The 14,343-nt window shown below is 32.8% G+C and overlaps 2 protein-coding genes across 2 annotated transcripts; one reads left to right on the top strand and one right to left on the bottom strand.

The window, feature by feature from the left end:
* Positions 1-3,198: 3,198 nt before the first annotated feature.
* On the top strand, positions 3,199-7,545 carry LOC18052351 (amino-acid permease BAT1). The gene is made up of 8 exons (XM_006448319.2): positions 3,199-3,683; positions 3,801-4,061; positions 5,077-5,095; positions 5,201-5,420; positions 5,506-5,687; positions 6,105-6,394; positions 6,490-6,619; positions 7,122-7,545. The coding sequence occupies exons 1-8, from the start codon at positions 3,568-3,570 to the stop codon at positions 7,467-7,469; spliced, it is 1,566 nt and encodes a 521-aa protein (XP_006448382.1). The 5' UTR covers positions 3,199-3,567; the 3' UTR covers positions 7,470-7,545.
* A 2,334-nt stretch (positions 7,546-9,879) lies between these two features.
* Positions 9,880-13,516, bottom strand: LOC112101048 (putative two-component response regulator-like APRR6). The gene is made up of 6 exons (XM_024190942.1): positions 13,381-13,516; positions 12,199-12,348; positions 11,426-12,100; positions 11,225-11,301; positions 10,340-10,484; positions 9,880-10,196 (listed from the first exon to the last, which is right to left on the bottom strand). Exons 1-6 carry the CDS (start codon positions 13,514-13,516, stop codon positions 9,880-9,882), a joined length of 1,500 nt encoding a protein of 499 aa, XP_024046710.1.
* Positions 13,517-14,343: the final 827 nt, after the last annotated feature.

Genomic DNA, 14,343 nt, shown 5'->3' with positions numbered 1-14,343 from the left:
TTATAATTTTTTCATAAATATTATAAAACTTTTTGAATTATAAAATTACGTTTAACTTTTTACACTTAATTTTATTTTATTGAAACCTTAAAGTATGAATTCGCCTCCTATAATTTTAAATTTTTAAAATAACCTCTATTTAATTAAAAATATAATAATTATTAAATGAATTATAATTATTATTTTATTATAATCATAAATATAATTATATTGTTTTAAATAGATGATTATATTTTTTAAAAAATATAATCATCTATTTAAAAATTGATGATTTGACATACTCACATTATGCGATTAATTTGTTTAAAGTTCTTCAATAGTGCACCACTTTCTCCAATGACTTCCATTAATTGCAATTAATTTTCTCTTAATCACAAAACTTTTCATACTTTTTTTGCTTGGATGTTCTATTAATGGTGCCATGCCAAAATGATCAAAAGTGGCAATGGAAATTGGTGTGAGCTTCATTCACAAAAATATTGGTACTGTTGCATATCAATTAAAAAGCAAGTCATTGGGAGAGTTACTATAAATACACCCATTGAAACTCTTAGCATCATGGGGCTTTTTTTGCAACCGTTAATTGGCTCCATAAATTCTATTACATAAAAGAAATACTAGGGACTTCTGACTCTAATTGCTCCCTCAAAATTATTTCCTTATGATTTGCAATTCACAAAAAGAATACAATAAATAAATAAATGTTTAACTCGCATATACATATAAATATGTGAATACGTCAAATTGTTTAAAGTTCTCCATCAATCTTCTCTTTATATTGTTAAAAAAATATAATCATCTATTTAAAAAATATAATTATATTTATGATTATAATAAAATAATAATTATAATTATAATTCATTTAATAATTATTATGTTTTTTAATTAAATGGAGATTATTTTGGGAATTTAAAATTATAGGGGGGCAAATTCGTATTCTAAGGCTTCAATAAAATAAAATTGAGTGTAAGGAGTTACACGAAAATTTACAATCCAAAATATTTTACAATATTTATGAAGAATTATAAATAACATAGAGTACATGGGATTGAACAAAATCTTACAGCTAAGCCGTAAGTTACATTCAACCTAATTTAGGCGAACCCATATGTATATACACACACACAGAAAAACTGTAAATTTTTTTTTATTATTATTGAAGATGTCCTTTCTAGCCAACCAACAAGCTCGTACATGGCGATTGCATTGCGGACCAAGTCGTGAAATTAAAAACTAAAATACAAGTTGTTTAGCATGGGCATAGGAAAACCCCACTGCAAAGATGTTTCTTTATTTATCAAATCATCGGATTTCGCGAAAGATTCTGTCACTGTTCACTCCTTCGACCACACATCACATATGGCATCCTAACAGCATGTATGTATAACTATGGCCTATGCGGCTTATTGTTACCCACGATCAAGTTTTTAACCTCCAACTCATAGGTCTGTCAAACGTTGTGCTAGAAATCTACTCTTAATGTGAAAACAATTTATCATTATTTTAAAAAATGAGTCCTATGAAATTCAAGTGACCCCTCAATTTAGGTTGAGGACACGAGTGAGAGTATCTGGATTACAAGCTAAGGAATATTTTTTGTGTCAAAACTTTAGTTGTTCATTTATTAGTCCATAATTGAGAATGGAATAAAATTAGAATAAAAATCATAATAAATTATTAACTTTGTTTATAGAAATCAAAATCAGAATGAGTTTTATTATTATTATTGATATGTTTACTTTATCTTAATGTGGAAATTGACTATTATGAGTTACTAGAATGACCTTAGTGATTATTGTCATAATTTATTATTATTATTATTATTACTTATTAATAATAATTATTATTATTATTATTACAAGACTTTTTTTAAGGCAATTTGGACTTTATGAAAATTCCATGGAATAAAATGACGAGTTCAAGGAAACCGTATGGGAATGGAATAAGTTCTCATTCTTTAATAAAAAAAATATGTGGGTTCCACATATTCCATTCTCATTTTTTCTTACTTTAATAAGTAAACATTACCAATCATTCTCATTCCTTATTCAAATTCTCTAATCTTAAGTAAAGGTGGTCAAGACACGACCTGTCAAACTACGGCCCATTAGGGCCCACAGGCTTGGTAGGTCCAAATTTTTTTATAAGGGTTTGGCTCGTGGCGTGCTCAAGTTGTGCCTAAAAAAAGCTTATTAACTTTTTTCCCTCAAGCCCATATGTCCATCGTGTTTAAAAAAAGCCTACATATTTGACATGCTTTATTCAAACTCACATGCCTAACATGTTTTTTTAAACTCATCAGCCTAACAACAACAACAACACTAATAATAATTTTTATTAAGAGATAAATTAACATTTTATTATCAGTTTATCATAATTTCACAACTATATATTTAATTTCACTTTAATTTATCATAAAAATATTTCGTTCATAATTTTATTTTTTTGTGTATAAATATGAAACAAATGAAACAAATATCCATTAACTAAGTTATGATTTCATAAATGATATTAATGTCATAAAAAATTTTATTTATCATTCATAAAATCATGATATTTATAATTTTATTAATTAAAATCATGATATTTATTTATTTATTTAATAAATTATAAAAATAAAACAATTAGAATATTTATTTAAACTAAGACTTAAATTAATTTTTAAAAGTCTATGCTAAAAAAATATATTAAATAATTTAATTTCAAGATATTTATAAAATCATAAAATTTTATATTTATTTTTCATTAAAATTTTTTATTTTTATATACTTGGGTCTACGTGTTATTGATAGCTCACGTGACGCGTGCTAACATACTAATAAAGCGTGCTTATTACGTGTCTTTTTCACATATTGTGCTTTGACTCGTCTATAATCGAACTGTACTTTTAAAGTTCGCGTGCCAAAAATTCTAGGCTTAACCTAGCCCACATGCATGCTCGTGCTGTGCCTTAGCCATCTTTAATCTTGAGTACATATATCCTAATGGTACGTTTAAACTAAAATTAAAATAGAATGGACTCAAAATAATAAATAAAAATAAAAATAAATTATTTACTTTACCATTGTAATCAAAATTCCAATATATTTACTTCTTACAAGTAAAAGCATTCTAAATTTTAACACACAAATTTTCGAGCTTTGGTTGGGTAATAGATTCAAGTGTATAATTATTTGCCATAAATGTAAAATAAAATCAGTAAAATCAGATGCCAGCCGAGAAACGAATAGTAACAGAATATTAAATTTTGGTGGGAACATCAAGACACGTCTCTGATTGCTGCCATCTTCATATGTCAAAGTGCCAGTTTACTGGGCGGCTCAGTTTCCACATATCAAAGTGTGCTTAAAAGTCTTCTTTGTATCATACACACATACAGGTGCATGAGAACAATTTTTGCAGAGAAATATATATAATATAGAGTTTCCGAGAAAGACGGGAGTGGAGAGATCAGGAGATTGATTATTTTTTTGTTAAAAGAGCCCAAAAAAAATTTTTTTTTTCATAGCCAGTCTCTATCTCTCTGTCTCTCTTTTGATTCTTGAATCTCTTTTTCTGTGAACGTAAATGGAAAAGTTGAGTGTTCCATCTCATATTACATCAAACGGCAGCGTTTCTGTTGATTCAGGCCATGTTCGTCTTAATGAGCTTGGCTACAAGCAAGAGCTTAAACGTGATCTCTCGTAAAGTTTCTCAACAACCCTTCACTTGTTTTGAGTTTTTGGTCTTAAACATGAACTGGGTGGGTGCAGTTTTGTTGAGGTTGTGTTTCTGGATGTTGTTTTGGTTTGATGTTGCAGGATGTTGTCGAATTTTGCGTTTTCGTTTTCGATTATATCAGTGCTTACTGGCATCACAACCCTGTACAATACAGGGTTGAATTTTGGTGGACCAATTTCACTGGTCTATGGTTGGCTTATTGCTGGTGCTTTCACTCTGTTTGTTGGGTCGTCAATGGCTGAGATTTGTTCTTCTTACCCAACTTCTGGTGGTCTCTACTATTGGAGTGCAAAGCTTGCTGGCCCTAAATGGGCTCCCTTTGCCTCTTGGATGACTGGCTGGTAATTTCATTTCCAATTCTGATGTATAATTCTATCCGTCGACGTTTCATTTCACAGACTATTGCGTGAGTGTTTGATATGATTCTGACTTCTTGGGAATTTGAGTGCTTATGCTTGGATTTTGAAGTTTTGTGAGTACTTGGATGTTTAACGCCTATAGATAAGGGGGTTAATTGACTATTTATTTGATATGTTGAATCCAAAAAATCTCATAAAGCTGCAGTGGTCCCTCAAATGAGAACCATTATGTTCTTGAATCTGGATGTTTGAAATATTTGTTACTGAGAAAGCTTGTTCTGTTTGCATTATATTTTCATGTGATTTGCTTAATCATCCTATTGGTGCAAAAAAATCCATTTTAGGCATAAGTAGATTGCTTCTGTTTCCTTTATTTTCGTAATTTGGTTTTTCAGGTTGCTCACTTTAGTTTAGATTGTCCATGCTGACCTCCATTACCATAGAGCTTATGTAGCCTGGCCACTGCAGTCAGAGTCAGCAATCCAAGCATTGCTTATTTTATTCTTTTTCTTTTCATTTTATGTTTTGCTTTAGGGGGCAGCATGACTTAGGTATCACTAAATTTTCTATGTTGTTCCTGAATCCTCATGATGGATGTAATTTCCTGTTATAAGCTAATGTAATGAGAGTTCCTGGAAATGAAACATAGTTAAACAACTCAAAACTATGCATTTGTTGTAGGATTGATCAGAACACGCATAGGCAACCTTCCATCCTAACTCTCTGTTTAGCCCTTCATGCTTTTACCGCTCCTTTACTCAAAGCTCTTCTGTAGAAATTAGATAAAGCATTATTAGTTTTTTTAACCGGCTTGTAATTTTTTGAGTCAAAACGAAGTCCAAGACTTAGTAGAATATCCAGCATCATTCCTTTGTTTCTCTTCATCCCAAAAATTTTGAATATATTGCTTATCAGGCTGGTTCAGTACAAGAGATATATCCAAGTTAGGCTTTCTCCAATTATCACTTCTAATCTGTATACTTTTAATCTTTTGCAGGTTTAACATTGTTGGTCAGGTACTGAAAACCCGATATTCTTTTGATTTGCCGTAAGGTGAAACTTGATTTAATGTCATAGGATAGGCTATGAGCTCTAACCATTTGGGAACCTTTTAATTGCAGTGGGCTGTTACAACCAGTGTTGATTTCTCGTTGGCACAGATGATTCAGGTGATCATTCTCCTTAGCACAGGTGGAAAAAATGGTGGTGGATATGAGGCATCTAAATATGTAGTTATAGCTTTCCATGGGGGAATTCTGCTCCTTCACGCAATAATAAACAGCCTTCCTATCTCCATATTGTCTTTCTTTGGACAGCTGGCAGCTGCATGGAATCTTGTAGGTATGGACAATCTCCAGCTGAATCTTCATGTTTTTTGTTAAGGCAACCCTGCTTTTTGGGTTGTGATGGTTCTTTGCAATTTTAGGTGATATGGTTCTTATGATCCTCATTCCCTCTGTTTCAACGGAAAGGGCCAGTGCAAAGTTTGTTTTCACTCACTTCAACTCTGATAATGGTGATGGAATCAACAGTAAAGTTTATATATTTGTTCTCGGTCTTCTAATGAGCCAGTATACACTTACTGGCTATGATGCATCTGCTCATATGGTAAGTTGTATTGCTCTTTTATTGCATCTATCCAACCTTCTTTCTCTCTGATACATCTTGATATTGACTTTGAGAAACTTCCAATATTTATTCAATGTAAGACATTTTTAAAGAGCAAAGTCATGAAAATATGAGACATTAAAACTTTGCTTTTGACATTTAGCAGTAATACACTTTCTGTTTTGAGAAGTCTCTTCTTCCAAAACATACCCTAGACCACACCATGAGCAACTCAAAGATAATCATACATTATACTTGCATTATAAATAGAATCAACTGAAGACTTCAAAAACTCTGGTTGTCTTCTCTTTCTTTCTGTTCCACCAATTCCTTAGAATGTTAGCTCTCTTCCTTTCTGCTAGTTAATCACACAACTGAAAGTTGATTATCACCCTTCCTTTGACCTTCTATTTCTAGACGGAGGAAACAAAGAATGCTGATAGGAATGGACCAAAGGGAATAATAAGTGCCATTGGAATATCTATTATTTTTGGATGGGGTTACATACTCGGTATCACCTTTGCAGTTACCAGCATCCCAAACCTTTTAAGTGAAGACAATGATGCTGGTGGTTATGCCATTGCGGAAATATTCTATCTGGCATTCAAGAATAGATTTGGCAGTGGAGTTGGGGGAATTGTTTGTTTAGGAGTTGTTGCTGTTGCCATATTTTTCTGTGGTATGAGTTCAGTAACAAGCAACTCCAGGTACCTCTGCCTTGACTTGTTTTAAAATTGAAGACGCACTTGGATTGATTTAATTTCTTACATATCTTTGATATTGCGCCCCATTTTGTTATCAGGATGGCATATGCATTTTCAAGAGATGGAGCCATGCCATTCTCATCATTTTGGCACGAAGTGAACAGTCAGGACATTCCCATAAATGCAGTTTGGCTATCTGCATTTATATCATTTTGCATGGCACTAACAGTATGTTCCTGTCTCTCTCGCTTTCTTTCTCCGCAACATGCACACCTTTTTCTTTTCCTTTTATCATAACCTTCTGAAATTTGATATCTCCCTTCCATTCCCATGCTTTAGAATTTCTGTCAAATTGTGTGGCAGGTTTTCCCTTCTATGGTTATAGCAAAGAAATAGCTGATATAAAATTGAGATAAGCTCCATCTAACTTCATGTCAGAAAATGGTTGATTTTCTATCTGATGCAAACATCAAATACATCTTATTTTCTTTCTTCTTTCCACTCATAAATTAAAAATTCTAGAGAATATTTTGATTTTAGTTCTGAGTCATTATGTGTTTTGTTTTTTCTCAATGACAGTTTCAAAAGATCACTATGTCCTGTGATAACAAAATGCTCTGATTTGTTAATATGATGTGAACTTGGTCAGCTTGTCTTGGTTAAGCCTGCCGTGCTGCTCCTCTTCCTTCAACTGCTAATCTCTCACTAGTTTCTTTTTAACCCTTTACAGTATCTTGGAAGTGCAGTAGCATTTCAAGCCATGGTATCTATTGCTACTATAGGGCTGTACATTGCATATGCCCTACCCATCTTCTTCAGGGTGACTTTGGCACGCAAGTCCTTCATCCCCGGACCTTTCAACTTGGGGCGTTATGGGATCGTGGTTGGTTGGATTGCGGTCCTTTGGGTGGCAACAATCTCAGTCCTCTTCTCCTTGCCTGTGGCCTACCCAATAACTAGTGACACACTCAACTACACTCCTGTTGCAGTTTGTGGCTTGCTCATTCTTACTGTATCTGCTTGGATCTTCAGTGCTCGTCATTGGTTTAAAGGTCCTATAACCAACATTGCTAGCTAAAATTATATGTAGGTATTGTAGATTGATCCTCACTCTTGGGAAATAAAACAATATATATTATTGTTCTCTCATTCATTTCCTGCAATTTCTTTGAGTTCTGTATGTTTTCTGATGTGTTGAATCATTGCTAAATTTAGATCCAACAATAACGAATTGTTACTGAAATGGAACCGATTTGAATATCAGAATCGAATCAAACTGAAATACTTCGGTTCAGTTCGGTTCGGTGGATTGCAAAGTCGTACGAAGTTAAAAATTGCGGGACCAGGACCAGGCGCACCATTTCCTTTGAGTTGGGGAACAAGAAGTCCATGCAGAACTTTTGCATCAGGCTTTGCACAGCCAAGCTCCGCAAAAAAGCATCCAACTATAGTAAATACAAGAAAAGCAATAAAAAATTCAATATTTCTAACATGTAAAACAAGGACACAAACAATTAAGGTTTTTCAGATTGCTTCAGAAGCTAATGAAGTAATTTCACTTTGATAATTGATAATAAACCATTGATTTATAGTTGCCCAAGATGAATACTATATAGGAAATGAATCAAGATACCCTATATTACTGCAATGCCAAAAGCTTCAAAGTTCAACCCAGTTAGAAAAACACCAGTCACGCTGGAATTTTGAAGAGCATATTCAATACAAAGCCGGTTTCAATCAAAGTAGATTAGCGACAAAATGGGTCACCGGTCATGTTATCGTGTCAAATTTTAGTCAACCCAAACACGATCTATTTAATAATCATGTCAAAATATTGAGATCCTAACTTGACACGGAAGATAAACGGATTACCCAAAACTCAATTAATATTTATATAATATAATCTTAATATGAATACAATTTGTACGTATAAGTGGCCTTCAGTTTTCCCCATATGCAATACAAGATCAACATAATTCATTTATTATATTTAAAGACTACAATTGGAAAATTTTTATTTACAAAAAGTATTCTACACATCCATGTGCAAGGGGAAAATGCATCTAAATGTTTTAGCAAAGGAATTTAGCAATTCAAAAATTGAGTGAAAATACGTAGGTTAAGAAATAGATGGAATGTTGATTTCTCATCAAAGGTGAGAAATATTCCTATTAAGTAGAGATGGCGAATGGGTCGTGCCAGTGCCAATGGGTCAAACCAGCACTGTTAAAAGAAAGTCTATGAGGGCCCGTGGGCTAGTATGGCACAGTTCACCGGGTGCCCTGACTAAGGAAAAAGCATGACAAACTCTTTTTTTTAGATGACAAGGCAAGTTCTGGCATGCCGTTTTGAAGCCCATCTTTTTTCTTTTTTCTTTTTTTTTTGTCCACGTGCCTTTAATGAAAATCAAAAGTTTAAACTCAAGTTTATATTTAATAATAAAAAACTAATAATAGTAAGAGAATGTAATGTTCACGACTAAATTAAACCTCACGATAATACTTAATAACAACAACAATAAATTTTTCTTAAAATTTCACTTAGTTGTTAACTTAAATTTACATAGAGTTGTAAACCATATTCAAGATAATATCAATGCATATATTTATTAAATCATAATATCTATAATTTTATTTATTAAAATCATAATATCATTTATTTATTTAATAAATTACAAACATAAAATAATTCGATTTTTTTAAATTAAGAATTAAATGAATTTAAAAAACTTACACTAATAAAATAAATTAAAAGATTCAATTTTAAGTTATTTGGCTCATGCTATTGATGATTCACGGGCTGCGTGTTAATCCACTAATTAAACATGTTTATCGCAGGTCTTTTCATGTACTGTAATTTATCCTATCTCTAATCATACCGTGATTTTAAGGGACACGTGTTTAAAATTCTCAGCCCACATGCTGTGATGTACGGACACTGTCGCACTAGTACCATGGCACGAGCCAGTCGGCCCATTGGCAACCTCTACTCTTGGCCATTTGCAAATGCAGTACTGAATATGGGATAGAAATGTTACTTGCCATCTGGCTTCACTTACTGTCTCAAGTTACATGACTATCAATGATTTAGAAGCTGCTGCACACTTTATAACAGATTAGCATTAAGCTAGATTGCAACTAGTTGATATCAAATGTTAGAAGATTGAAATTATTACATACCAAATGTTGTAAAAAATTTACAAGTTTCTCGGTATAGTTAAATGTACAGTATGGTAATTAAAACTTTCTAATGTCATATTTTTCTTAGTTTGTAGCTATCGTTTCTGTCGATTTTCAACTGGTTTTTAGCTTCAAAAATATTTGATGCGTGCCATCCAGACCTCTATGCTCTATCCACTGAAGTATTGAGGCTCCATCTGCTGCTAAACGAGCCTAAAACGAATATGTATAAGTGACATGCTTTATTAGCAAAAATGATCAACGGGCAGATATATTGAGGTGTAATTTCACAAAATTGCACTTACAGAATCATTCAGAATGTTCACTCTTTTCCATTAAGGCTTCTCTCAGCCATTCACAGTATCGGTCAAGATCAGCTGGTTTCAGCTCACCACCTAAACCAGCTCTGATTTCTTCTTCATCTTCGTCAAGAAATTTCAACAGGGCAGCATAGGCAGACTTTCCTGCATTAACTGAACTGGCTGCTGGAGGTTCCAGAACTGCAATGGCTTTCACTTCCTGATTTCCCTCAGAGAATTGCTTTAGAGATTTTCCTGAATTAGCCACATTGCTTGAAATTCCCAAAGCATTTTCAACTTGCACAGTACCTGCTCCTTGTGTTTTCCCTATAAATATGATCAACATTAGTCCAGTTTGAGATGATTAATCGAATCTCGCTACAAGCCTATTAATCTTAAAGTTGCTAAACACGCAATTTGAGAGCTGCCGCACTCTCAGAAATTTGGTGAAATTGTTTGTGTCACATTACCTGCAGCTGCAAAGTCATTACTATTGAGTGTTGGCTGACCCACCACTGATGGTTTGATCCTCTCAAGAGTTTGCAATGATCCCGTATTTGAAGATAAATCACGTATGACATTGTCAGAAATCTGACGTACCCGAGCTTTGTAATTCTTAACAGCGAGAAAGAATGGTAAGTAATCTTACTCCAAATTCGGAAAAAAGAGAAAAATGAATAGCAAGAGTAAAAGAAGAACATTGATTAAGAAGAAGGAAACAGAAGAAGCAATAAAATATCAAGAATATGTATCATTTTCTTTCTGGATTAGAAACTGAAATATTTCCAAAGAATACACAATGGATCTCAACTTGAACCTTGTGATATTTGAATTATATCTATATATAAATGCATCCTAGTGCAAGCAACTGTTAAACATCTTTATTTTATTCAATTGTGCCATTGATACAATGATTTAACAACCCCCATCAGTCCGTATATAAATAGAGCTTGTACAACAGTTTATATATGTGACATTACTCTTACTAATATAATGACAAGGGTAATTTTCCAATATTCGATCTCTATGTATATAAGAACCTCAGAAAGTATCATGTAATATGGTGAAGGAGGCCAACTGCATTATAACTTAGACATTTAATTTACTATAGAGTTTCAAAAGACTAATATGTACATGTGCATCCTGGTTCTCCTTTATCTAACACACATTGATTCGAAAAGAATTGATCACCACTTACAATTCCAATGACTATTTAGCAATTAGTATACATGCACATGAAGCCTACATCTATATATACTTATATAGTCATGAAGGAGAGCAACAAGAGTCTAAGCATAAGGGCACAAAGCAAAACCCTAGTTTAAGAAGTGAATATAGTTGGTAAATAAATGTACCTGCAGATGGCTAGCAACCTGGCGTTGCGTCAGCCCGGGCACATTCATCTTCTGTAATATTAGTTTGGGACGAGCTTCTGCATGCATCCAGAAAGTAAACAAAGGGAAAATTTTGAATAGTTTATCAAATGGGAAAGAGGACAGCGCATGATTTAGAAACTTTATATATTTATAATTGTTTGTCGAGAAAGAATTGATTACTTATATCTCCAAGTGAACTAACAGCTTCTATAAACTTGAGATGTAGCTCCGAAGTCCAAACGATACGAGGTTTCCTTTTCTTCTTGACGTGTCCATTGTTGCTTTCATTCATTTCTTTCCCTTTCTCCTCAGTGGGTACCATAAAACTGTTGGAGTTTTCATTATCAGAGTTCAAGTTTCTCTTTTTTTCTCCTTCTCTATCATCATCCAATGATCTCTTTGTCTTAATGAGTCCTCCTTGTTCCTGAATTTGATCATTAGCCATGACCAAGTGCTGTTCCATATTGCAAGCATTTTGTGATTCTTTGACACTATTTTCATCAAATATGTGAACTTGAGCATCGACTTCCATTTGCTTATTGTTCTTCTCGTTTTGGTCAGTATTGATACTATATCGCAAGTCATCGGTTGCACTGGCATTGGCAATATTCCTAGACACATCATCACCTCCTTCATTGATCCTTTTACCTTGAGAAATGTTTCCACGATTCAACAATATTTCTTGCTCTGGTTTTCGGGCGTCCTCCAATTGAATTTTTGATCTCCTCTTATATATGTACGAATGCTGCCACACGTATTTTAGATCATCGAAAGAAATTGGCTTCTCAAGAAAAAAGCATGCCCCTTCAACTAGGGCCCTCCAGGAAAAAATCTCATTTCTTCTAGAGGACATCACTGCAAAATTAGAAAGAATAAATTCATATCTATGATGAAGAAACAGTATTAGGTATGATAACAATTATAATAAGCAGCAAAGTTGAAATTTGACTTACAGATGATTGGGATTTCCTCCTTAACCAATACACGAACGAAAGAGAGACTGTCTATATTTGAAATATCAACATTAGCCATAACCAACTCGAATCGATCCTTCTCTTTTCGAATCAAGGACAAAGCAACAGATGCTAGTTCAGTGGTGGTAACTGAAAGAGGAATAAACCAAGAACATTAGTTTACCCTCAAATTCTTCATATCAACCAAATTAATTAAGTGACGATAATAGGCAATTAACAATCAACTTATAAGAGGGTGTAATAGTTATTGTCATAAAGTTAAAATTGTTATATTAAATTAAGCTATTTCATGTTCAAAATACTATGCCAATGCTTCTCTCTACAGACGACATATGAGGAAGTACATAGAAACAAAAAAGGAACTATTCGTTCGATAAATTAAATGAACCTTTTTAGGTTAAGTATACTGATAGTACTAATGTCAGTGCAAGAATAAAATTTATTAATAAATAAATTAGGGTAACATTTGTTTGGAAGATATATAATCAAACAACGAGAACTGTGTTAATTATCATAAATCTAAAAGAGAATAACTTTATTATTACATTTTCATGCTTGCAGAATAAAAAAGTTTTCCATTTTTTTTTTTTGAATCTAATCAAAAAGAATGAAACAAACTATTAATTATAAAATTAAATTGTTGAGATATATATGAAAAAGAATAAGAAACATATAAAACGTAGTGAGAAGGTATTTATCATGGAATTAAAAAAAGGAAAGAACTAGGTTAGAAACACGAAATAATTTTCACCTTGGCTTGGTTCAAAGCGTTGAAATCTTGGTTATTGATTTTTCCAGCTACCTCAGTATGGATCTCTAAATTTTCCTTTTCTAACTAACAAGGTGTTTTTTCTCAGATGTATTAGCATATATATATGAGCTGAATCGAAATCTCCACAGATATAACATTTTATCAATCATATAGACAACATATTACAAAAATCCACAATGCATGCGAATATTAATAAGTCCGATCCAAATAGATTTTTTATGAGGATTTTCATGAAAGACCACAAATATAACTATATGAAGTTCAGATTCTAGTAAGCAAATAAAAAAGAAAAAAAGATGAAAGCAATAAAGTATTTTCATAACTTTATGGTTTTTTAACTAAAATTTATCGAAACAAAAAGTTAGGATAGTCAAATAATTTATTTATACCCTTGTATGAATATTGTTCTAGCATTGAAGCTATATACAAGAGAGAAGTCGTATCGTGATCCACCAGCAGAATATTGATTCCTCTAGCAAAGCTGGGTACCATGCTACTTGGTAACATCAATTCTTTCCTCTGCATGTTTAGAAACAGAAACAAAGAAAGCAAAAGCAAAATAATTAAACTCAAAGAGAATTGAAATAAGTTTCAACACAAGAGGGATGGTTGATAGGGACTAATTTAGAGGTTGAATTAACAGAGAAAGAGATCAAGAAAATATGAGGGAAACTGAGAGAAAATGAAGGATGTGGTGCTTTTTGCTGGAAACGCCTAGCTAGTGCAGATTTGTAAGTGGGGGCTGTCTGTGCCCTTGAGTTGTAAATAAAATACTTTGCTTAGCAGCGCATGAACTTCAGAGTGGTTCACAAATTACACGTAAACATGAAAATAAATAGCTTAGTTGTTTTTCGGTGGGGCCATGCTCCTGCGGCCAGCCAATTGCTGCAATACACGTAGCCCCATGTTTACTTATTTACCTAAACTTGACAAACTTGTTTTCTTGAGTCAACAGTATGTTTTAGCCCCGTTGACACGAAAAAAACGGCAGGCACACAGAAAAAGAAATTTAATAGCAAATAATTATTTAAAAAAGAAAAAGAAAAGAGAGAAAGAATGAATCAACAACAAATATCACTTGATTATTGTTCTATTTTGTGAAATTTCATTCTATGTATAAGTTTATGAGGCAAATGAAATTGTTTCTACCATCTTATAATATTTGCTGTTTATAATTGTATAAGCCAAAAAATAACGGAAAAACGACACGTGGTGACAACATTAGAAGTTCACTAATTAGTTTCCACTAATGAAATTTGACTCAAGTTAGACAGTCAAACTATGTTCAAACCTCTTAATTAAAATTGTTAATTAATTAGTTCAATATTTCCATAATAGATAGGATTACCTTC

Source organism: Citrus clementina, unplaced genomic scaffold (assembly GCF_000493195.1).
Source record: "Citrus clementina cultivar Clemenules unplaced genomic scaffold, Citrus_clementina_v1.0 scaffold_2, whole genome shotgun sequence".
In the NCBI taxonomy this organism is placed as follows: domain Eukaryota; kingdom Viridiplantae; phylum Streptophyta; class Magnoliopsida; order Sapindales; family Rutaceae; genus Citrus; species Citrus x clementina.
Note: the sequence above shows the minus strand (reverse complement) of the source record. Positions and strands in the feature narration are given on the sequence as shown.